Genomic DNA, 24,745 nt, shown 5'->3' with positions numbered 1-24,745 from the left:
AACACTGGCCCAGCCTTCAACATGCTCTGGGGAGCCTGTGCGGGTCTCTGTCTCTCTCTGGTCTCTATGACCACACCTACCACCATCAACTGTGTGTCCCATAGGTAGTGACTGTCCCATTTTGGCTACCGGGTTCCCCCATCTTGCATCGGACATCGCCAGCTCTGATGCCCTCCGTGCTCTGCACTCCGTCCTTCCCAAGGTCCCATTCCCCTGGGTCCAGCCACGGACTGTCCCCTCCCAGACGCCGTCCAGCTCCGCAAGTACGAGTCTCATTCCCCGCCCTGCTCTTTAAGCCCCGCCAGGTCGGCCCGCGCAAGCGCGTTGGGGCTCCTCGAGGCCCCGCCCCCTGAAGCTCGGGTTAAGGCGTCGGAGGCCAGAGTAAGGAACGCGGCTGGACGACGGAAGAGTAGGTTGGGGCACAGCAACGGCGGCCCGCAAGGGTCACGTTTCTTCGGGAGGAAGGACACGCGGGAGGGGTCTGGTCAGCGATCGGAACCCCGGTGGCCGGGAGATGTTGCCGCTCACACCCATGGCAGGGACCTGGGAACTGCTGTCCAGTGAGGGGGAGGGGCTGGTGCTTCTGATTCCAGATTCCCCAGATCTGACTCCAGATCGGGCTGGTGTCGGGGACTCGATGCCGGTGAGACTAGAGCCGGAGATGTTGGGGGTTTTTGTTTTCTTTAAACACGACAGAAGGGGAAACGATTAGAACCAAACTTTGCCCCGGCTGAGAGCAAGCGGGCCCAGGAGGTAGAGCAAGCCTGGGCAAGAGACCGTGGTGTTGGCCCGGCTTCCCGCAAGTATTGACCTGGCCCTTGGCTTAAAGTCTGACCGGGTTTTCTTGCGGGCATGTTAAGCTTTCGGTGATCGGGCTCCAGCTTGTCATTCATTCACCATTCATTCATTTAACACCCATCGAATTCAGTAGTAGGCGCTGGAGCTACAGAAGTGATCAAGACCTCTATTCCTTACCGTACTGGGAAAATTAATGAGCTGTAGAAGGAAGCCCCGGGCGGGGAATAGGGACAGCTTCTGAAACTTAAGTCGTGAACGCTGGTCGGGAGGGGTGGGGATTGTCCCAAAGAAACAAATGCCAAGGCCTGGAAGCGGGAGAGAAGCTGGTGTGTCCTGAAGATACATCACTCAGAACCTGTTCAGTGCTTAGGGGAGAGATGGCGGTATTTGGAATTAGGCTGCTAACAGTGGAAAGAAATCAAGGAGTACAATATACTTAGAATCCACAGGATTGAGGCAGAAAGGGTGTAGGCAAGAAGTATATACAAGGCTTGGGTGCCTGGGGAAAGACTACCCACTCCATTTCTCTGGCCTGAGAATTCCATGGACTGTATAGTCCATGGCGTCGCAAAGAGTCCAATGCTACTGAGCGACTTTCACTTTGGGTGCCTGGGTGGGGTTCATCAAGAGCAGGAGCAGATTTATGGCAGACAATACATTCTATTCTGGTTCTGTGGAGACTGTCAGTAAGCAGTTGGATATTCTCCTTTGAAGGTCAGGAAAAGCACTATAGTGAAGTTACAGATTTGATGTCATCAGCAAAACAAAGCCACAAGAAGGGTTGAGACTGTAGAATGAGAAAGGGCCCGGTCAGTACTTTTCATAGTAATTATTTTTGTCTTATCTTTCTTTGCATCCTGAGTCCGGGTCCTGGCATTAAATGCCAGTCGGTGTTTACCAGCTAAACAAAAGGCCAACAGCAGGCAGAGATGTTGGAATCCCAGAGCTGTGAAGAGATGGGGGCTGCTGGAGGGTTCCATTGCTCTAAAGTCAGAGTCACAGGTGCTAGTCTTGGCTTTGCCACAAGGCTGCTGCATTACCTCTGACAAGTATTCTCACTGTAAAATGGGTACAGCCAGAAAAGAAGCTCCCACATATAATACTCTAAACACTGCTAAGGCACTGCGCACAGATTTTTTTTTTTCATTTAATCGACACAGTGTCCTTATTTATAAAAGAAGTAATTATTATGGCTTCAAATCCATGTGACTGACCCCAGAGTTTCGTTCTCTACTATGACTGCCCTTATCTGTGTCTCACCTGAGAGGACCCTTTTGAAATCACATGCTCATTCTTTCAATGCATTGTGCTGAGGCCCACAGACATTCATGATTGGTTTAACACCAGTTCTGTCATGGGGAGTGGGGGATGGAGCCAAATATGATGGAGGTCATTCTCCAGCTCTCTTCCTGTGACCACTGAGCTGAGCAGCTGTGTTCTGTCCACAATTTTTCTTTCAGATCTTCTTAAACCCCTGGGGCCTGCTGCAAAGTCAGTGAGTGTCAAAGTGTGAGTTGGTTCACCCGGTGTGTCTCTGGCAGCCAGTGGGACTCCTATTACACTGGGAACTTGGGTTTCAGTTATTCCTATCCTGCTAATATGACTTCTCAGAAATGTTTTCTGTGTTTGGTTCTGCGATGATAGATGTCCGTACAAGGAATGTCGTTATTTCCTGCTAATGGTTTTGCCTCTGGTTAGTATGAGGGAGGGGTTCACTTTATTTGCATTTAATAGTATTCCGCAGAGGACTCCTTTCCCCCACTCTTGCATAATTTATTTGAAACCTGCCTACGTGGGTTGTTGAAGCTAGAAGGGGAATTAACAATATGTTGCAGTGGTTCCCATTCCAGGAATATTTATTTTAAAAAGAGAGCTTCAGCTCTTCCCTCCGCTTAGACCTCTTGAATCAGAATCTCTAGCAGGGCCTAGGATCTGTATTCTTTTCCAAACTCTGCAGAGTATTCAGCCGGTTTGTAAAGCATGGCCTAGTTCAGACCCCTTATTTCACAGGTAGAGAACCTGCAGTTCTGGGAAGAGAAAGAACTTGTCCCAGTCATATATGACATTAGCGCCTCTCTCTCCAATGAAAAGCATTGGGCTGGGAGTTCAGAGACCTGGGTTCAAGTCCAGGTTTTGCTAGTCATTCTCTTGAGCAAGTCACTTCATCTCTCTGAGCCTCCACTTCCTTACTGGGAGAATAATGCCATCATTGTATTAGGACTCAAAAGAGAGACTGTCAATGGAAATGCTTTGTCAGACTTTCCATTTTGCACTCATGGAAGTTGTTCAGAGCTGCCAGCCAGTGTTCTCTTCCCTGTACCACACTGCCAGTTGCTGGGCCCCAGGCCATCTGTCACTAGGCCCTCCTCTCTCCTTCTGTTGCAGGTTGGGATGGCCACCGGCTGGGGGAGCCTCTTGCAGGATGAACAGCAGCTGGAGGAGCTAGCGAGGCAGGCTGTGGACCGGGCCCTGGCTGAGGGTGTGTTGCTGAGGACCTCACAGGCACCCAGCTCCTCTCATGTAAGCCTCTGACCCCTCTTCTCAGCACTGACCACACAGCTTAGATCCTACAAGGCCCCTGCTAGGCTGGAGGCCGTTCCTTTGGACTTAAAGCCCACATCTCTTTTGCTTTATTTTTTTTTTTCCAGTAGCTTCAATTTATCTCTATAAGAGATAAATTTATCTTATCTTGAAGTGAAGTGAAGTGAAGTTGCTCAGTCGTGTCCGACTCTTTGTGACTCCGTGGACTGTAGCCTACCAGGCTCCTCCCTCCATGGGATTCTCCAGGCAAGAGTACTGGAGTGGGTTGCCATTCCCTTCTCCAGGGGATCTTTCCGACCCAGGGATCGGACCTCGGTCTCCCGCATTCCAGGCAGACGCTTTAACCTCTGAGCCACCAGGGAAGCCCTGGTCTTATCTTAATTTAATAAGAGGTAGATTTGTTAGGATCCAGAGAGAAGCCACCCTTCAGGGTGTGAACTGTTGCCGAGGGCAAGGGATGGGGCCATGGAATTAGACCTGGCTGACTTCCCTAGTGGCTCAGACGGTAAAGCCTCTGCCTACAATGCGGGAGACCTGGGTTTGATCCCTGGGCCGGTAAGATCCCCTGGAGAAGGAAATGGCAACCCACTCCAGTGTTCTTGCCTGGAGAATCCCAGGGACGGGGAAGCCTGGTGGGCTGCTGTCTATGGGGTCGCACAGAGTCGGACACGACTGAAGCGACTTAGCAGCAGCAGCAGCAGCAGCAGCAAGACATTTTCATGGTTTGAAACTCAAAAGGTGCAAGAGTTTACAGTTCAGTCCTCCCTTCCACATTCCCTAACCACCCAGTTCTCCTGCTCTAAAGGTAACCTGTGTTTCAGCATTCTTGTTTATTCTTTATTACCTTACTCTTAACAAGAAAATATGTATATATTCCTTTTTCCCATTTTTTTACACAAAGAAGTGTGTTAGACAAACTCTTCTGTGACTTAAAGTGAAAGTGAAGTCACTCAGTCGTGTCCGACTCTTAGCGACCCCATGGACTGCAGCCTACCAGGCTCCGCCATCCATGGGATTTTCCAGGCAAGAGTACTGGAGTAGGGTGCCATTGCCTTCTCCAGATTATATGTATAGTAGAGATTTCGAACTTACAAATAACATGAAATACCAAAATAGGTTGTTACTTTTCCTTTCTCCACCTCTCTCGTTCTCTGTCTCTCTCTCTCTCTCACACACACAGACACATACTTTTTAGTGTTAAGACAATTGTATGAAAAACAGGTAATACATTTTTAAATAACATCTCAGTATTCAAACAAAACTGTACTTCATGTATTTAAAACAAAAACACATAAATTATGCATTGGTTTCTCTATATTTGATATTACTGAATAATGCTATAATTGAAATTATAAATCTGTGACTTAACACATACCTTATAATTATCCCCATTAGTGGCTAAAAAGCTGCCACCATCTTTTTTTTTTTTTTTTTTTTACCAAGCCACATCTCTTTTTGTCTCTGTGTGCCCAGAACCTAGTTAAGGGCCTGGTGGAGAGTCCAAACTTAATAACTGGTTTGAGGCCTAAGTGAATGAGAATGACTGTCACCTAAGGCAGACTGATACTGTAAATGTTCTGCTTCTGGCTTTAGGATTATAATTCTCTTTGAATTAGTGTTTTCTTTCCCATCAGATATATAGCCAGGAGTAGAATTGCTCGATCATACAGTAGTTTTATTATTAGCTTTTTATACTTGGCTGAAACAATTTACATTCCCACCAACAGTGTTTGAGCGTTCCTTTTTCTCCACATCCTCTCCAAAATTTGTTACTTTTTTAGTCTTTTTGATGATAGCCGGTCTGACAGGTGTGAAATGATATCTCATTGTAGTTTTGATTTGCATTTCTCTCATTAGCGATCTTGAGCATCTTTTCATGTACTTGTTAGCCATCTGTATGTCTTCTTTGGAGAAATGTCTATTCAGGTCTTCTGCCCATTTTTTGATTGGTTGTTTGATTTTTGATATTTAGCTGTATGAGCTGTTTGTAAATTTTAGATATTAACCCCTTGTCAGTCATATCATTTACAAATATTTTCTCCTTTTGTGTAGGTTGTCTTTTCATTTTGTCTTATGTCAAAAGTGTTCCACCTATGTTCCCTTCTAGGTGTTTTTTTTTGTCTTTTTAAAAAATAATTTTATTTATTTACGGCTGGGCTGGGTCTTCATTGGTTCACAATGGTTTTCTGTAGTTTCAGAGAGTGGGGGCGACTCTTTGTTGCAGGTCCTAGAGCACACAGATTTCAGTCGTTGTGGCACACAGGCTTAGGTGCTCAGCAGCATGTGAAATCTTCCTGGACCGAGGATCAAACCCATGTCCTCTGCGTTGGCAGGCGGATTCTTACCTACTGCACCACCTGGGAAGTCCTCTTCTAGGAATTTTATGGTTTCAGGGCTTATATTTAGGTCTTGAAACCATTTTGAGTTTATTTTTGAATATGGTCTGAGGGAATGGTCTAATCTCATTGTTTTACATTTGGCTATCCAGTTTTCCCAGTACCATTTTCTATAGACACCATCTTTACCCACTGTGTATTCCTACTTCCTTTGTTGTAGATTAACTGATCATAGGTGCATGGGTTTATTTCTGGGCTCTCTATTTCTGTTCCATTGATCTATATGTCTGTTTGTCTGCCAGTACCACACTGTTTTGATTACTCTAGCTTTGTAGTATAGTCTGAAGTCTGAGAGAATTATACCTCTAACTTTGTTCTTTTATTTTCAGGGTTGCTTTGCAATTCAGGGTCTTTTATGGTTCCATATAAATTTTAGGATTATTAGTTCTAGTTCTGTGAAAAATATCATGGTTGTTTTGATAGGAATTACATTAAATCTATAGGTTGCTTTGGATAGTATGGCCATTTTAACAATATTAATTCTTCCAATCTAAGAGGACAGGATATCTTTCCATTTCTTTGAATCATCTTCTATTTCCTTCATTAGTGTTTCTAGAATGTATATTCCTGGATGTTTATTGAAGCATCTATTTGTAATGGAGGGGAAGAGAAGGAAACCACCTTGATGTTAATACTAGAAGGCTAGATTCAATAAATTATGGTTTATACAAAGTATTGAATACTATACAGCCACTGAAAATAATGAAAATGTTCTATTTGAATGTATTTGGAAATGTCTCTGAAATATTTATAAAGCAAAGGACACAACAATGTATATATTATATGCTTTTGCATGTGTTAAAAAAAGAGAAAATATGTATGTATACATACACATTAGTCTAGAAGGGTATGTGAGACACTGCTGCTGCTGCTGCTAAGTCGCTTCAGTCGTGTCCGACTCTGTGCGACCCCATAGACGGCAGCCCACCAGGCTCCCCCGTCCCTGGGATTCTCCAGGCAAGAACACTGGAGTGGGTTGCCATTTCCTTCTCCAATGCATGAAAGTGAAAAGTGAAAGTGAAGTCGCTTAGTCGTGTCTGACTCTGTGTGACCCCCTGGACTGCAGCACCAGGCTCCTCCGTCCATGGGATTTTCCAGGCAAGAGTACTGGAGTGGGGTGCATTAGTATATCATTTTTCATGGGGTGGCAAAGAATCAGACATGACTGAGCATGCATGCATGATCATGAATGCATGAGTATACCATGGGGAGGAGAACTGGGTCATTGGGAACAGGGTGAGAGTGAGACATGCTTTTCACTATGTCTTTTGAATTTATATTATGTGTTTGTATTATCTATTCAAAATAATATTTTTAAAATAAATTTATAAATGGCAACTTCAAACACCATTAACTTATACTACCATAATGACAAACTGATACTAACTCAGAGGTTAGACTCAGTAATGCTTCATAATATAATATAAGCACAAAGTCGTAACATAAGTCACAAAGTCATCTTCTCTTTCCCAAGTTATAGTTCATTTGTTGTTGGAAATCTCAGAATGTATTATCCCCTTCTAAAAATAGTATTCTAGGTGGTATTTGGGTTTCCTGACTCTGCCAAAGTCCAGAGAACTCAAAATGCAGCTGAATGAATTCCAGGCCTGGCAACCTGGGTCACCATCTCCAACAGTGGGGGGAAACCATCCCTGGCTTCTCCTCTGGGGGCCAGAGTCCACTTCTGCTACAGTGGTACCTGTGGACTCTCTCTCTCCCTCAACCAGAAGGCAAGGGGACTGTGAACCCGCCAGGAGAAGCGTGTGTGTGTGGGTGTGGGTGTGGTGGTTGTTTATAACCATCATGGTTCACATCCCAGTTTCACTTAATAACCTTGTATAATTTTGGTCATGTTACTTAACCTCTCTGAGACTTAGTTCCCTTATCTGTTTAGTAGGTATAGATAATAATAGTATCTTTCTCAAAAGGTTAGATGATGAATCCATGTAAAGTGTTTAAAACAGTACTGAGCATACAGTCAATGCTCAATAATTTTTTGGCTTATTTGTCTAGACTTTGTAATTTTTTATCTGTTTACATTAAAAAAAATCAGAAGTGATTGGTCAAAAACAAAGTCTAGAAGTTCTCTTAATTCCCACTCCTCATCTTGTTCTCCCTCCCTTCTCAGAGGTAACCAGCGCTCTGCAGTTTGTGTGTTTTCAGTAATATGGGGCACACTTTCCATGGGGTTGTGTTTGCAGGAAGACAACACACTCACAGGCGTTCTACCCATGCCCACTCTCTCTCCTTGATCAGGTGGTGAGCTATGCTCCATTCACACTCTTCCCTTCACCAGTCCCAAGTGCCCTGCTTGAGCAGGCCTATGCTGTGCAGGCGGACTTCAACCTCCTGGTGGATGCGGTCAGCCAAAACGCTGTCTTTCTGGAGCAGACTCTCTCCAGGTACGGAGGGGAGTGGGGGAGTGGGGGTGGGGTGGGCAGGAGATGCTAGAGCTAAGGGACTGGAAGACTGGGACTCATGAGGTATTACCTGGGCAAGTGACTTTGTGGTGAGGGACAGGTACTCCCCAAGAGAAAGAAAAATTAATGGAATAGAAGTCAGGAGAGCTGGCTTCTAACCCTGGCTCTACCACTTGCTTATATGGTCTCAAACAAGTCCCTTTCTTTCTCTGGGCCTCAATTTCTTCATCTGTAAAATGGGAAAGTGAAAGTTGCTTAACCATTTCTGACTCTTTGTGACCCCATGGACTGTATAGTCCATGGAATTCTCTAGGCCAGAATACTGGAGTGGATAGCCTATCCCTTCTCCAGCAGATCTTCCCGACCCAGGAATTGAACTGGGGTCTCCTGTGTTGCAGGCAGATTGTTTACCAACTGAGCTATAAGGGAGGTTGGCCTAAATCTAAGATCCATTCCAATGCTGACATTCTGTGATTCTCTGACCTGTGACCTGCCCCCTGCTTTGAAGACTGAAATTTCCATTTGGGATTAGAGAAGGTCAGGGCTCTCCAGGTGGCACTAGCGGTAAAGATCCTGCCTGCCAATGCAGGTAGACATAACAGACTCGAGTTTGATCTCTGGGTTGGGAAGATCTCCTGGAGGAGGGCATGGCAACCCACTCCAGTATTCTTGCCTGGAGAATCCCATGGACAGAGGAGCCTGGCGGGCTGCGGTCCATAGGTCGCAGAGTCAGATGTAACTTAGCACGCATGCGTGCAGCCTAGTTTTAGAGAAAATAGAGGGCAGGAGGGGTTATTGGATTTAAAGTCAGATTTTTTACTCAACTTAAGTAGTGGCTGTTTCTTGTCACCTCAGGCCTCTCATTCTGGATGAGATGGGGTGCAAACTGGGCCATGCTCAGTTCATGAGGATACAGAACCCCTGAAATGGCTCATTCCATCCACCCCTCTTTGTCTTTTCTCCCTTAACTTCTTTTTTCCCTTGAGGCCCTGGGGCAATGGACATTTATTTTAGAATGAAATTAGAATTATATGTGTATGTGTGTAGATAGAGAATATACATATATACATGCACATAAATATAATTGCATGTCTGATTAATTTATCAAAAAACTTTATTTTGTTAAACACAAAATCTTTTAAAAATGTGCAATTTGGTGTGATGGTGAATAGGAAAAGGGTTCATAAAGGTAAGAAGTTTAGAAACCATTAAAGTGAAGTGAAATGAAAGTCGCTCAGTCGTGTCCAACTCCTTGCAACCCCATGGAATAGTCCATGGAATTCTCCAGGCCAGAATACTGGAGTAGGTAGCCTTTCCCTTCTCCAGGGGATCTTCCCAACCCAGGAATCAAACCGGGGTCTCCTGCATTGCAGGCAGATTCTTTACCAGCTGAGCTTTACCAGGGAAGCCCCTGGAAACCATTGACTTGGAGCTAAAAATCCACTGAATCATGAGTGTACAAACTTCCCCAGTACATTTTCCTCGGGTCTTTCTCAGGATAGGCCCAGATTTTGTACCTGTGACTCTGGATTGTGGAGAAATATGAGCAGCCTGATTTTTGACCTTTACCCTGAAGCTGCAGTTACATGTGAGACTTTCCCTGTAGCCCAGCTCTGCAACCCCTGCCTTTGTTATTACCTTCTCCTCCAAAATACACACAAACCCTAGCTTATAAGGGAGAAAAGACCAGGATCACAGCTGGAATAGCAGCCTAGGCCCTGGGGTTGAACGGGAGCATCTCTTCAAAAAAGGCTAAACGTGTCTCAATTTTGCTAGAGGCAGAAGCCCAGCTGGTGTCTCTCCTCCTTACCAGGGGCTGGGAGACCCCCTGAGAGAGCTGATGGGGAGCAGAGGAACTTCAGGGCAGGCCTGAGTTCCATGGGCTCAGTGGGGACCCTATAGCAAGGTGAGCCTGAGAGTCAGGCTTGAGCAGATACGCAGAAATTCATGCCTGAATCTTGAGATGCAACAAGTTACTTACCTGTGGGTGTCTCTTCCTAAGGCTCCAGAAAACCATACTGATGGGTTCTACCTCATGTACCATGTCACAGCAGCACACTTGTCCATAAGCATGAGCCAACACAGACATGTCAAACAGGAGAGACAACGCTAACCATCACACAAATAAAATGGAACATTATAACTGTAGGCAGCACTATGCAGGAGAGGTCCACAGTGCTATGCGAGTGCATATCAGGGTATCTGACCCAGATATGGAAGGCTTCCTATGAGGACTCATTGAAGAAAAAAATGAGGATATTTAGCTAGAGTCAGAAAAATCTTTTGAGGCACCAGGCATAACTGCTATTTTCTAATCTAAGGCTGCCAAGCAAGAGGCGGATAGGACTTGTCCTGGGAGATATCAGAATATAGGGGAAGCTATAGAGAGTTAATGTTAGGTCACCTAGAAAGCTTACCAACTACATAATGGTCATGGTGTATGCTAGTTTTGAATTCTTGGGGCCACACTCTATGTTCAGTTCTATACATGTAATATCTCATTTACTCTTCACTACAACTCTATGTTAAGCTTCCCAGGTAGGCCAGTGGTAAAGAAACCACGTGCCAATACAGGAGATGTGAGTTCGATCCCTGGGGTGGAAGATTTCCTAGAGAAGGAAATGGCAACCCATTCCAGTATTCTTACCTGGAGAATCCCATGGACAGAGGACCCTGGGGGCTACAGTCCATGGGGTCATAAAAGTCGGATATGACTTAGCAACTAAACCACAACAGCACTATGTTATAAATTTATATTTCTCTTCCTTTTTCAGATGACCAAACTGAAACATAGAGGTGAAGCAACTGTCTGAGGTTGCCTGGTAGTGAGTGGGAGAGCTGGGATTTGAACCCAGGTCATCTGGCTCTAGAGCTGGGTTCTAAACTACTGTTCTCTATGGGGTTGGTGTGGGTATTCAAGTTTGGGCCAGTAGACCTAGAGAGGATTCAGGAAATAGTGGAAATCCTTGGCCTTTAATGTCCCATGTAGCCTAGAAAATACCCTGCTTCCTCTTCCAGCACCATCAAAAGAGACAGCTTTACTGCTCGTCTCTTTGACATCCACAAGCAAGTCTTAAAAGAAGGCATTGCCCAGGTAACCATTCTCCATTCACCCCAGTCTGAGATGAGACCTGCCCTTCCCATTTCTTTCTCTCTCTCTTTACCAGAAAAATTTGGCATAGTCACTGAGCTCATGGGAATCTGCCTCTCATCGGTCCCCATGGAGTTTATACATTAGTGGCCAATCCTGGGATGACCAGAAGAATGATTCCACTGGGTGTGGGAGTGTTAGCTGGCCCCTCTAATCTCTGTGTACAATTCACGGTACCTTTCAGCTCTGTGGCTAGGCCCTCGGGGTCAGCCCCTGGGCAAGTGTCCTAAGCCTTCAGTTTTTCCCCTAGACCGTGTTCCTGGGCTTGAATCGCTCAGACTACATGTTCCAGTGCAATCCGGATGGCTCCGCAGCCCTGAAACAGATTGAAATCAACACCATCTCTGCCAGCTTTGGGGGCCTAGCCTCCCGGACCCCAGCTGTGCATCGGTGAGTCCCTTGGGCAGTCCTGGGCACACAGGTGAGGTGTCAGCCTGATGAGCCTACAATCACAGGTGGGGGCAGGGATCTCCAAGGCTGACTGTACCCTCCTGGGCCTTGGGTCATGTGTTTCCACCTCACAACACAGTTTCCACTTGTAATTAGGTCTTGGTATGTCAGAGAGAGGAGGGACTTTGTGATTCATCTCATCCTGCCCCCTCTTTGTGTAAGTCACTGTTCCAGGCAGAAAGAACAGTATCTGTGAGGGCCCTGAGGTAAGAAAGAGACCTGAAAGGAGGTCAGCGTCCAAGGCAGAGAGGGAACAGGGGCTTCCCTTTTGAAGGCTGGACCCTAGTAGCATCCACATCTAGTCAGTAGTAATGCTCTAGGTTTCTGTGATTCCAGTCTGTAGCAGGATTCCAGACAGCATGTGGGGCTCAGGGAAAGGGGCTTCAGTTCATTGGGAGGCTGGTGTGGAGTGGAAACACAGGGTCTCAGGGCTCCTCTGGTGTGTACACTAGCTGCCAGGCTTAGGGCAGCCCAGCACATTCCAGCCTGAGGTGGATCCTCCGAGGGCATCATGGTAGGATGTTTCTTAGTGCTCAGCTGATTCTCAAAGTAATCTTCCAGTAAATGTCTATGAGTCACAAGCTGAAGAGTCTTCAAGGTCCATCCAACTGCTAATACATCTCTCTTTCAACAGACATGTTCTCAGTGTCCTGGGTAAGACCAAAGAAGCTGCCAAGATCCTCTCCAATAATCCCAGCAAGGGACTGGCCATGGGGATTGCCAAAGCCTGGGAGCTCTACGGCTCAGCCAAGTAAGCAAAAGAAGTGGCAACAGAATCTTGCTTTAGATTCAGCACTCATGGATACAGTAACTTCTTTGCCTGACATCATTAGGAAATGAGGGAATTTTTCTTGAAATAGAAGCTTACACTTTGGCATGTCAAAATTATTTTACTGGCGTTTTGGTCTTCTTAAGTAAGAGGTGATATAATTTAATCTTTGATGATACTTTAATCTTTTCTTGTTGGCTCCAGGTCATTCATTATGACTGTCACTGACTACATCTTGATGTAAGGCAAAGCTGCTGCTTAGAGCGAGAGGTGTGAGAGGCTGTTTGCCTGCGCTAATAACCCAGCTATTAGGCTTTAAGCTCTTATTCATTATCTTCATGGTTTTTCTGTCTGTCTCCCCAATAACAGCTCTTACTTCTTACTGCTGTCATTGGGCTTGAATTTAGAATCCTCCACTCCCATTCTTATACCTCCTTCTAAGAGGAATGGTCCCATAGGACAGACTGAAAAACTGAGGTGCAAGCATTTGTAGAGCAGATGAATTTTTGTCAATTATCTCATACTTTTTTTTTTTAGCTTTTACCTTTACTACTTTATTAAAATATTTCTTTTTGAGTTGACTCAATTTTTATTTTTTTATTTTTAAATTTAATTTTATTTTTTATATTATTACTTTTTCTTTACTTTACAATATTGTGTTGGTTTTGCGATACATCAACATGCAGCCGCCACGGGCATACACACTGAGGGAACCAGAATTGAAAGAGACACGTGTACCCCAATGTTCATCGCAGCACTGTTTATAATAGCCAGGACATGGAAGCAACCTAGATGTCCATCAGCAGATGAATGGATAAGAAAGCTGTGGTACATATACACAATGGAGTATTACTCAGCCATTAAAAAGAATACATTTGAATCAGTTCTAATGAGGTCGATGAAACTGGAGCCTATTATACAGAGTGAAGTCAGCCAGAAAGAAAAACACCAGTACAGTATACTAACACATATATATGGAATTTAGAAAGATGGTAATGATAACCCTGTGTACGAGACAGCAAAAGAGACACTGATGTATAGAACAGCCTTTTGGACTCTGTGGGAGAGGGAGGGGGGGATGATTGGGGAGAATGGCATTAAAACATGTATAATATCTCATACTTTTTAAAAAGAATTTAAAAAAATTAAGCCTGGAAAATGAATTGTGATTTCAATTTAGACATTTATTCAAACACTTTCAAAATACAGTGTCTGTGGTTAGAATGAGTAGGGATAAGAAGAGATGATTCTTAATGTAAAGGTTGGCAACTATGACCTATGTTGGCAACCTCTTACCTATAAATGGGGAAATCAAGGCCCAAGGGAAGAAACTGGCTTATCCAAGGGTGTACCATAGGTCCCTGGCAGGACTGGGAGTCAGGGTGCCCACTCCCAGTCAGCAAGCTCCTGCCACTTTGCCTTCCTTAGCTGAACACTCTCTCCATCCTGCTCCCAGTAGACTATCAGAACTAAAGGCAGGAAGAGGTAGAATGTTTTTGAGTCTGAGTCCCATTATTTGGCAGGGGGCAGGCTGACTTCTGGAGAAGGAAATGGCAACCCACTCCAGTGTTCTTGCCTGGAGAATCCCAGGGAGCCTGGTGGGCTGCCGTCTGTGGGGTCGATAGAGTCGGACACGACTGAAGTGACTTAGCAGCAGCAGAGCAGGCTGACTTCATTAACCAGAGCATGCAGTTCCACTTTAACCTACAGCTTCCCTCCTCCGCCTGTTCTTGGAGGTGGGCCAGCCTGGGCCAAGTGCCACATTCCCACCCATGAGCAGAGCAGATCAGGCTACAAAGTTAAGAGCAAGGTCATTGGCTCTTAGGACTCTCTCCAGGCAAGATGGCTTCTGTAAGCACCCAGCTTGTCTCTCAGACACCCAACTCAAAGCCAAGACTCAGCTTAATATCAGGTCTGAAGTCAAGAGATTTCAGGCCGACTAGGAGAGGGGTCATAGCAGGACCTGTGTTTTAGCTAAGTGGAGAAGAGTTAGGCAAAGTGTAGCCCAAGAGGTTTAGCTGAGGGAGAGAGAAGCAGAGACAGACAGACAAGAGGCCAAGTACAGTAGGTCAGAAATCCACATTTAGAATCCTAAGCCAAGTCTGCCCACTCTTCAAGAGTCTTAGCAAGAAGCCTTGGGCACAGAGTAGTATAGCTACAGCAAAAATGGAGTTTGGTACTGCTAAGCATTGGCCCTAAGAGAGTCTGGCTGGAACTGGACCTGTCTTTGACAACTGAAAATAGCTTTATTGGTAATCAAACAGACAATTCTTTGGCAGTACCATTTTCCTGAGTCCTTGAGCTCTTGTTCTTTTAAGAAATATGTGGATAAGCAGAAAGTAGGAGGCCAGGTAAGCCCCAATGATCCTGTTAATACTGTGGGACCAAACATGGCCCCATGTGCAACACAGAAATGTTGGGAGGCCCCAGGAAATAAGGCCTTATTCATAATTTGCTCTTTAGAGTTTCTATAGGATTCTGCTGAGCTATTCTAGTGTTTTATTCAAGAACCACACATTGTTTTATTATATGTTTCACAATCTAGTAATAGGGTCTTGTTTTATTACATGTTTCACAATCTAATAATAGGGTCATTAAGCCCCAAACCCCATTATTCTCTTACAAAATATTCTTCTGAAGTTCCTTGGACAGAGGAGCCTGGTGGGCTATAGCCCATAGGGTCACAAAAGAGTCAGACATGACTTAGCTACTAAATGACAACTCTTACCCCTTTACTCCTCCAGAAGATTTTAGAATCATTATGTTAAATTCTAAGAAAAAGTCCTGTTGGATTTTTGAGATGGTTTTAAGTCTAAATTTTAATTTGCACAGAAAATTGACATTACTACATCTGCCTACTGGAGAAGGAGCAAAGAGATCTCCCTTTTTTCACGTTTTCTACTTTCAGGAAATAATGTGTTGTAGCCTCAGGTATCTGTGCCCGAGGCAGTCCTGAGGTGAGAGAATGTCTACTGTTTCAGGGAAGCTGTGTTCTCATTCTCAATGCTGAGGGGAGTGGGATGGGGTCACCTGGGGCCATAAGTGTTCTTTCCCCAGTGCTCAGGTGCTACTGATTGCTCAAGAGAAGGAAAGGAACATATTTGACCAGCGTGCCATAGAGAATGAGCTACTGGCCAGGTAAGTAAAGGAGGGGAGACCTGCATGTGTGTGGCCCCTGGATTGCGGAGAGCCAGTCAGAACAGAGCAGCCAGTCTCTCTAACCCTTGCCCTTCGTTCTCAGGAATATCCATGTAATCCGACGAAGGTTCGAAGATGTCTCTGAAAAGGGGTCTCTAGACCAAGACCGAAGACTATTTATGTAAGTGTCCAAGGAGCATTCCCAAGGATCCAGTAGGGGGCTGATTTGGGAAACTCATCCCGCCTCCCTCTTCCCCTTAATGACCCTTTCTTCTGGGAGGGATATATGATGGCTTGCTTCCTTCTCTCTGAATTTTAGGGCAAATACTGAAAATATCCCACCATCACAGGACGTTTTGGAGAAGCCTAGTTCTGCTTCTGGAGGGTTGTATCAGAGCTATTGACATTCTGGATAGCCTTGTTTTTCATATGCCTCTGGGCTCCTCAAAGTTTTCTTGCCCTTCTTGGCTAGTCAAGTTGGACTTGGGCAATTGGGTTGGTGGTCAAGGAGGAAGAGGAGTAGCCAGCTCATTCTTTGATTGGTTCTGGGAGTTGCTTCTCTGAGGTCACAGGCAAGACTTCAAGGGGCCTGGATTTGTGCTCTAAGCCAGGCCCCATGCTTCCCTTTATGGGCCACCACCAGGTGACTTGACTTTATATTTTTAATTTTTTAAAGATTGATATTTATTTTATTGTTAGCTGAGCTGGGTCTTTTGTTGCTGTTCGCAGGCTTTCTCTAGTTGCAGCAAGTGGGGGCTGCTATTCATTGCTGTGCTCAGGCTTCTCACTGCAGTGGCTTCTCTTATGGTGGAGCATGGGCTCTATGGTGTGTGTGTGTGTAAGATCTTCCCGGACCAGGGATTGAAACCCTGTTCCCTGCATTGGCAGGCAGATTCTTAACCACTAGACCACAAGAGAAGTCCACCAGGTGACTTTAGTATTAATATCACATATTTAGACCTGGAAATTTGTGATTCTTAAAATTAAGAACCTCTTGGCATTTCACAATACCACCATTTTCTTTTCTTTTTTCTTCTTCCTTTTTTTTGACCATGCCATGCAGCTGGAATGATTTTAGTTCCCTGACCAGGGATTGAACCCCAGGCCCTTGTCAGTGAGAACACCATGTCCTAGCCACAGGGCTGTCAGGGAATTCACACTTAACTGTTTTCAAAATGTGCTTTTATCTTAACAAAGCAAAGTCATTAATTTACTTTCCAGATATATCAAACAATATCAAATAAAGAAAAGGGGAAGAAGTTCCAAAATACAGTCTGTGGCTTAACTAGATTCATATTTTGCATCTGCCCACCCTCACCCCGCTACCATTTAAAAAAACCTCAGCCTGGTTTCAGCTACTTTAAAGCAGAGACATTACTTTGCCAATAAAGGTTCGTCTAGTCAAGGCTATGGTTTTTCCTGTGGTCATGTATGGATGTGAGAGTTGGACTGTGAAGAAGGCTGAGCGCCAAAGAATTGATGCTTTTGAACTGTGGTGTTGGAGAAGATTCTTGAGAGTCCCTTGGACTGCAAGGAATTCCAACCAGTCCATTCTGAAGGAGATCAGCCCTGGGATTTCTTTGGAAGGAATGATGCTAAAGCTGCAACTCCAGTACTTTGGCCACCTCATGCGAAGAGTTGACTCATTGGAAAAGACTCTGATGCTGGGAGGGATTGGGGGCAGGAGGAGAAGGGGACGACAGAGGATGAGATGGCTGGATGGCATCACTGACTCGATGGACGTGAGTCTGGGTGAACTCCGGGAGTTGGTGATGGACAGGGAGGCCTGGCGTGCTGCGATTCATGGGGTCGCAAAGAGTCAGACACGACTGAGCAACTGAACTAAACTGAACTGAACTGAAGCAGTGTAAATACAAGTGTGTTTTGCTAGCAATATGATTCTGCTGCTCAGTAATTTTGAGCCCACTTTTTCAAAGTTTACCTAATTTGATTCTGGTCACCTTCTTTTTTTTTTTTTTTTTTTCCCTGCAGCCTTCCTAGAATGACTCTAGATCTGGAACTATTGGAGAGCATTTCCCCTTCCAGTTTTTAGTGGAAGCACTGATGGTGTGGGTGTTTACTTCATGCTTCCAATGAATCCCTGTTCAGGCCACCCCCATGGGCTGACTTTCAAAGAAGTCAAAGGTGTTCTGATGCAGCTTGAAGCAGACTGAACCACTGAACACATCAGTTTTCGTTTAACAGCAGCTTTCTCCATCCTGTCTTCTAGGGACGGCCAGGAGGTTGCTGTGGTTTACTTCCGGGATGGCTACATGCCAGGCCATTACAGCCTACAGGTTGGTGCTTTCCATTAGCCCACTCTCTGCCTCCTGGGACCCACCATTGTTCCTCAGAGATTCCACACACGGATCTTAACAACCTGGGTTTTTCCCTGGGCCCTGGCTTCAGTTCTTCCTTGGGGAACTTCCTCTCCTCCCACAAGCTTTTTGCTACTTCTCACTCCCTAAACACACACACCGTCTGCCAGAATCTAAATCCTCAGGAATCCACAATGCTTCAGCCATTCACCTGAGTTTCTAGGGTTATGCTGGTAAATATGTAACCATAATCTCTCTGGGGAGGCACGCCCTTATTTATAGCATTTGCTGATTTCTATTGTAACTACTCCCATCATGACCAATTTCAAAGCTACCCAACTTAACATCTCTGAACAGAATTGGGAAGAGATGGGCACAATCAGCTCTCACTAGCCAATGCAAACCAGTTTCACTGCACCATTGACCAGTTCCTTCTTGCCAGCTCTTTTTTCTCTTTTATCTGCATCCAAAAGTTTTTATCTGCTGTCCATTCATACTAAGGACACTAATGATATCACCTTAGCTTACTATCTTACCATGTAGTTTCAAAATTGCATTCCACATCTACTGTTTCATTTAATCCTTACACCGTATGAGGTGTATAATTATCCCCATTATATAGATGGAGAAACTAAGATTTGTAGGGGCTTATCTAAGGTCCCACAGGGAGCTCCCAGGCTTTCTGACTCAGTCCAGTGTCTTTCCTAGCATATCAGTCTCTTCCTCCTGCCCCTGATCCACAACATGGAGAAGCTAATAGGAAGCCCTTCTTTCAGTTGGGAGAAGGTAAAGGAGAAAATAAGTTAGAAAATACCATGAGCAGTAGTCTGGGGATCCTGAGCGTTTGACTCCACCTTTGGGTGACCATGGGCAGGATCCTGCGTCTTTCTGGGCTCAGTTTCTGTAAACTGAGGGGACTATACTAGAAAACTGAGGGAGGTCCTTCCAGATCTATAATTCTTTGAGTGTAAGATCCTCTCTGAGGCCCAGCCTATACAGGGAGCAGCTCCACAGAGGTGGCAGCTCTATAGAAAGTCCTTTCCTCTAGAAAGTGGTTAGTGATAAGAACTTGCTGACTAGAGAAGAGAGAAACTGTCTATTGGGAAAAATGGATCCAGGTTCTAGGATAAGGGGCTTGAGGGAAAGGGCCAAAGAAAACTTTATTTAGAGTTAACAGGAAGGAAATTAATGCGCAAAGAGAACATTTTTAGTGAACTGAGAAACTCAGACCAGGTTTAGACATGGAGACAAATCCACTAGGCTTAGTGACTTGCTAGCAGATGGTGAGCAAGCCCCCTGCTCATCTCTGAGTTTTGCTTTCCCTCCTTTCCACATGGGGTACTTCCCTGGGTTTATCTCCGACATGCAGGGTACCTTTAGCTCTACCCAGAACACTAGCTTAGTTGTTAAGTGTCTGCAGTTATAGATGAAGACCAGGCAGAGGCGCTGCAGGTGAACATCAGAGGAGGGACATCACGTGTGGGGGTGAGAGTGGCATGGGGTGGTGGTGTTGCTCTTTTGGCTTTGGCCCTGATCCTGCTGTGGGCAGTTTGTTGTGGTCTGGAGTCAAGGACAGACTGTCTCTCTGGTGCCCTAGAAGAGGGGCTAGAGTGGGGGAGTGGGGCATGGCCCTCTGACGTTTCCCTGCCTCTCACACCCTGAACTCCTGGCCCACCAGACTGCTCATCTTGCGATTATTCACCTGCACACCTTTGCTCATATTACTTTGTTAACCTGAGTGCCTCTTCCCTGTTGAGTCTCGCCTGTCACTCTCCCTGTTCTCTCAGATTTCCCCTCGTTAAATAGCAATATGTTTACTGAGCACCTGCAAAGCTTCAGGCGTTGTGTTAAACACTGGGGATACAACAGGAAATGAGAGCCAGACAAGAGTCCAGTTCCTGTGGAGCTCACAGTGTGCTCAGGGGGATGGTCATCAGAAAGCAAACAAAAGTAGAAAAAGTTTTTGTTCTTTTTTTTTCCTAGCTGGGGGAAACAACAGGGTGAAACAATAGAGAATTATGGAGAAATCATATTAAATAGGGTGGTTTGAGAAGGTGACTCTGAGCCAAGACTTAAGGATGAAAAGGATCCAACCATCCTTTAGAAAAGCCAAAATGACAAGAATCCCAGGTGGGGGGAAATGCAGCAAATGCAGGCCCTGAGGTAGACATGACATTTGTGTCTGAGAACTGACAGACCTGTGTGGCTGGAAGGTGGAAGGGGGGTGAAGGGATGGCCTGGAATGAAGTTGAAAAGGAGATAAGAAGTGTATCCTTACAGGATCCCTTACAGGAGAAGAACAGCAGTTTGTATTTTATTTGTAGTACAATAGGAAGCTGAGCTCATAAACAAGTGTCTCCTCCCCTTTCAAGCCTCCTCATCCACTGTTCACCCTTTCACCTTTTGTCATTTCCCCTTTTAGTCATGTGTCATCGTGCTAGGCTGTGAGCTCCCCAAGGGCAAGAACCCTGCATGTTAGGAGGAGGCCACAACTGCCTCACAAGTGTGTTACAAGGGCCCTGGGAGGTGATGCATGTGAGGATACCTGGCACCTGATGGATGCTCATTAAAGGTCAGCCAAAGTCAAAGTAGAATTCCATTTGGTTTCTTCACTCTGCAGAACTGGGAAGCACGCCTGCTCCTGGAGAGGTCATGTGCCGTCAAGTGCCCGGACATTGCCACCCAGCTGGCCGGGACCAAGAAGGTGCAGCAGGAGCTAAGCAGAGTGGGCGTGCTGGAGTCCTTGCTCCCAGGGCAGCCTGAGGCTGTGGCCCGCCTCCGTGCCACCTTTGCTGGCCTCTACTCACTAGACCTGGTGCGTGGACAGCCCACTTCTCCCGGCTCAGGCCTCCTCAGTACTGGGGACCCAGAGCCCAGTGTGCTGGGGAGGCTGCAGCTGGCGCTGGGCTGGACTTGAGTCAGTGATGCTCTGAGGTCCCCTGGAACCCTGGGAAGCGGGGCTGGAATCCACTGTAAGCTCCCTCAGCAAAGATGGAAATGGGGATGCTAACCAGGGAATGGGGCTGAGGTAGACAGCAAGAACTGAGGAGTATCTGTACCTGCTTTTCAGGCCTCGGGCTGCTCCTGAACTGTTGCCAGAGAAACCTGATACTCCCTGATACAGGGGGGTTGTCTTGTTCAAATAGTAGCATCCAGCCTAAGGGGCTTTATGGCCCTTCCTCTTCCTGCTCTTCCTCTGATGCTGCTCTGCACAACCAGCAGGACCTTGGCTCTGTGCTCTTTGGCCTTAGATGCTAGTGACTACTCTCTTGTCTCCTACCAGGGTGAAGAAGGGGACCAGGCTATCACCAAGGCCATTGCTGCCCCTAGCTGCTTCGTGCTAAAGCCTCAAAGAGAGGGTGGAGGTAGGTGGTGCTCCCTTTGCAGGGCTGCAGCCCCTGTGAAAGGGCTTGCAGGAGGTCACCAGTGCTGACCTGCACTTGCTGTGAGCACAGTTCCAGGCTCCAGGGGACATGAGAGGGACTGACACAGGTTTCCCACCTTGGACAGTGTCATGGGAGACCTTGTGATCACGTGCTGTGGAGCACAAGAGAATGTGTGAGGCAAACGTGATGACCTCTACACTACAGAAACACCCAAGCACCACAGAATGTGATTAACCAGCCCTAGAGGGTGTGAGCAAGTATAGTCTGAGGTGCCCGTGGGGGCACAGGAAGGGGCATATCAGGAGGTTGGATACCTTCCTGCCTGGTTTGAACTCTTTGGGGGCAGGGATCATATCTGCCTCATGAATCCAGTTATGATTTTTTTTTTTTCTTGGCCTTAAGGGTTAGGTAGGCATCACAGGTAGAAAAGGGGGAAGAGCATTCCATACAGAAGGAGCAACCTCAGGCATAGGCTTCCACTGGTCCATGGAAGTGTGGTATGTTTGGAGGTTAATAAGTTAACTGCTGAGGCTGGAGTGCAGTGTGGGAGGTGGGAGAGGGAATGATTTGGTTTGGAAAAAATGGCTTGGGACCTGATTATAAAGGATGTTGAATATACGTAGGAAATTGGGCTTTATCCTATGGGTGGTGGGAAGCCATTAGCAAGTTTAAAGGAGGGGAGGGACACATGATGGATCCGTGTTTCCGCCATGGTAGAGCACATCTTGAAATGTGGGGAGACATTGGTGGTGGAGAGACCATAGAGGAGGCTGGTATAGTTGTCCAGAAGAGCAATGCAGAAGGCTGGGCCAGAGCTTGTGATGGTGTGGAGTACAGACTGAAGAGCCATGTCTGAGTTAGTGACAGGTAATGGACAGGGAGGACATCAGTGACTCGGGAATGCCTTTCACTTGATTGGGTGTAGAAGGGCCCAGGAGGAGCAGACCCAGGCAGAAGTAATGAGCTCTGTTCAGACATGCTGAGTTGGATTTGGTAGCCCTGGAATATCTGTGATGTTTAGAGCAGGGAGCTTTAGCTAAAGATTTGGGAGTTAACAAGTTATAGGCTATAGATGAAGACTTGGAAGAGATCTCCCTGAAAAAGAGTGTGTACACGGAGGAGAGATCAAGCGTAGAGGAATGATTCCTTGGAAACCCCAACATTTAAGAGGGGCAGGAGCCAGTCAGGGAGGCTGAGAAGGAACAGCCATAGTCAGGTAAGAGGAGAACCAGGGCAGGATGGTATGGTGGGAGGTGTGTCCGCTTTTGTAAGCGCTCTCCTGTTAAGGTGACATTTTCCTCCTTGGAGAACAAGCCTGCCCTGGGTTCACTGAGCTGCTGTCAGGAACTGATGCTCTTGACTTGCCCACATGGCCCTAGAAGTGGGAGTACAGGGTAGAGAAGGTGGGCAGAGGGTCCAGGGTGACTGGTTAGTGAAATTGCAGGTAACAACCTATACGGGGAGGAGATGGTACAAGCCCTGGAGCGGCTGAAGGACAGTGAGGAGAGAGCCTCCTACATCCTCATGGAGAAGATCGAACCCGAACCTTTTAGGAATTGTCTACTACGACCCGGCAGCCCTGCTCGAGTGATCCAATGCATTTCAGAGCTGGGCATCTTCGGGGTCTATGTCAGGTGAGCCAAGCAACATGTTTCCTTATGTAGTAAATGAGGCCAAGGACCTAAGATCTGCCTACCTCACAAGGCTATCAAATGAAGTCCAGATGACAAGTGCTTTGCAACTATAAAGGAAATTCCAAGTGATATCAAGATGGCTAACAATATAACCCTGGACTAGGAGACCCCAGGGAAGAAAAGTTTAAGTCCAGTCCCAGGGCATCTGGGATGCTGTGGATTTGAAAAGCTGAGTGGCCCCTGGGCTCGGACTTAAGCACTAAAGAATCAGGAAGAAGACAGCTGGAGAATTTGTAAGAACAGTTTCTGGTCCCTCATCACTTCCTGCAAAATACTCGCTCCAAGAACAGAGCGAGGAAGGAATGCCAGATCCTACCATGCTCCCCACCAGAGCCTGCCCTCTCTATAATCTTCCCCTCCAACCATTCCACTTACAGCATCTCTGCCTGCCAATTCCTCCCCACCCCCTACCGCCATCTTGAGAGAGAGGTAGAGAAGGAAACTTAGAGCTACAGAAGATGAAATGTGAGCCTGGCATCACGCTAAATGCTTTTCTGATTTTCTTTAAACTTTGTCACGATCTTAAAAAGTGAGAGGTATTATCCCTGTTTTAAATTGAGGAAATTGATATTTGGAAAGGCTGAGTAACTTGCTTCAAAGACAGAGCTAATAATATCCACGCTAGGATGCAAACCCAAATCTGATTCAGAAATCCGAGCACTGTCTCAGGTGTAGTCAGTCACCCATGTACTGCTCAGCTGGGGCCAAGGAAGGTCTTGGGTTTGAGGGCTGAGTCCAAGTGATGGAGTTGTGTGTCTCCTGCCCCCGTTTCCATAGGGAGGGAAAGACACTTGTGATGAACAAGCACGTGGGACATCTGCTTCGAACCAAAGCCATCGAGCATGCAGATGGCGGTGTGGCGGCTGGAGTGGCAGTCCTGGACAACCCGTACCCTGTGTGAGGGCACAGCCAGGCCCACCCGACTGCACTGCAAAGAACTTCCACCCTTTACGGTCATTTCTTGCCTGCCCTCCCATTACCTTGTGAAGGCTGCTCTCTTCTAGAGATTTCCAGGGTCTTCATGGAAGGGCAGATGCTGGGCACTTTCCCCCCTCTCCCCCTCCCCGCCCCCAGCTTTCCCTTCTGAGAACCAGAAAAGCTGTGTTTCCCTTAGGTGTGATCTAGAGGCCCCTAAATCCTCAGGGTGTGGATACAGCTGAAAGGAAGCTGATTTGAGGTCAGGGTCCATAACCTTGCCACCCTCGTGTTAGCCTCTTGTCAGCCTTTCCAGCAGGTTCTGGACCTGGGCTAGGACTGAGGGGTAGGAGGAAAAGGGTAGGGGCACAGCCTTTCCCCACCTCTGCCTTAAATAAAACTACTTGGCTGATTCTGTGATTTATTTCTTTGCACATTTAGGGGAGGGAGAAGCTATAATCCTAGTCAGCCCACTTCAGATAGATTGGAGCAGGGGAAGGAACTCGGCTATAATCAGTCTCCCTAGCTCCAGATCCTATGGATAGGACCCTGAAATTTCAGTCCTTAGTCACTCACTAATGCTCCCACAGGATCACAGGGAAGAGAGACGGTCTCTAGCAGAGAGAGCAACCATGATCAAGCATTACAGTTATGATGTGGCTTTAGTTGCTTTCCTACTTAGCTCAAGAACTTGTCAAAGGGCCTGGAAGCCCTGGTGAAAATGAAAGTGTAGGTTGCTTAGTCATGTCTGACTCTTTGCGACCCCATG

The 24,745-nt window shown here is 46.3% G+C and overlaps 1 protein-coding gene across 3 annotated transcripts; it reads left to right on the top strand.

The window, feature by feature from the left end:
- The first annotated feature begins 303 nt into the window (after positions 1 to 303).
- GSS (glutathione synthetase) lies at positions 304 to 24,382 on the top strand. 3 transcript variants are annotated; one of them, XM_055544844.1, is made up of 13 exons: positions 304 to 409; positions 3,184 to 3,318; positions 7,992 to 8,137; positions 11,174 to 11,249; positions 11,557 to 11,696; positions 12,391 to 12,507; positions 15,583 to 15,663; positions 15,767 to 15,844; positions 17,894 to 17,960; positions 20,602 to 20,796; positions 21,265 to 21,346; positions 22,812 to 23,001; positions 23,839 to 24,382. In XM_055544844.1, the coding sequence occupies exons 2-13, from the start codon at positions 3,190 to 3,192 to the stop codon at positions 23,960 to 23,962; spliced, it is 1,425 nt and encodes a 474-aa protein (XP_055400819.1). In that variant the 5' UTR covers positions 304 to 409; positions 3,184 to 3,189; the 3' UTR covers positions 23,963 to 24,382. The 3 variants fall into 3 exon arrangements, with proteins under 3 accessions (XP_055400819.1, XP_055400818.1, XP_055400820.1); XM_055544843.1 differs by lacking the exon at positions 304 to 409 and adding an exon at positions 432 to 643; XM_055544845.1 differs by lacking the exon at positions 304 to 409 and adding an exon at positions 2,275 to 2,293.
- Positions 24,383 to 24,745: the final 363 nt, after the last annotated feature.

The sequence above is a fragment of the Bubalus kerabau genome, chromosome 13 (assembly GCF_029407905.1).
Source record: "Bubalus kerabau isolate K-KA32 ecotype Philippines breed swamp buffalo chromosome 13, PCC_UOA_SB_1v2, whole genome shotgun sequence".
NCBI lineage: Eukaryota > Metazoa > Chordata > Mammalia > Artiodactyla > Bovidae > Bubalus > Bubalus kerabau.
This window is presented reverse-complemented; position numbering and strand designations above follow the sequence as displayed.

Bases quoted from the DNA above. Each gene is read 5' to 3' on its own strand.
- GSS (XM_055544843.1), top strand. From the start codon at position 515: ATGTTGCCGCTCACACCCATGGCAGGGACCTGGGAACTGCTGTCCAGT. The intron at 8,138-11,173 runs GTACGGAGGGGA...TTCCTCTTCCAG, and splicing joins CTGGAGCAGACTCTCTCCAG to CACCATCAAAAGAGACAGCT. The intron at 11,250-11,556 runs GTAACCATTCTC...TTTTTCCCCTAG, and splicing joins TAAAAGAAGGCATTGCCCAG to ACCGTGTTCCTGGGCTTGAA.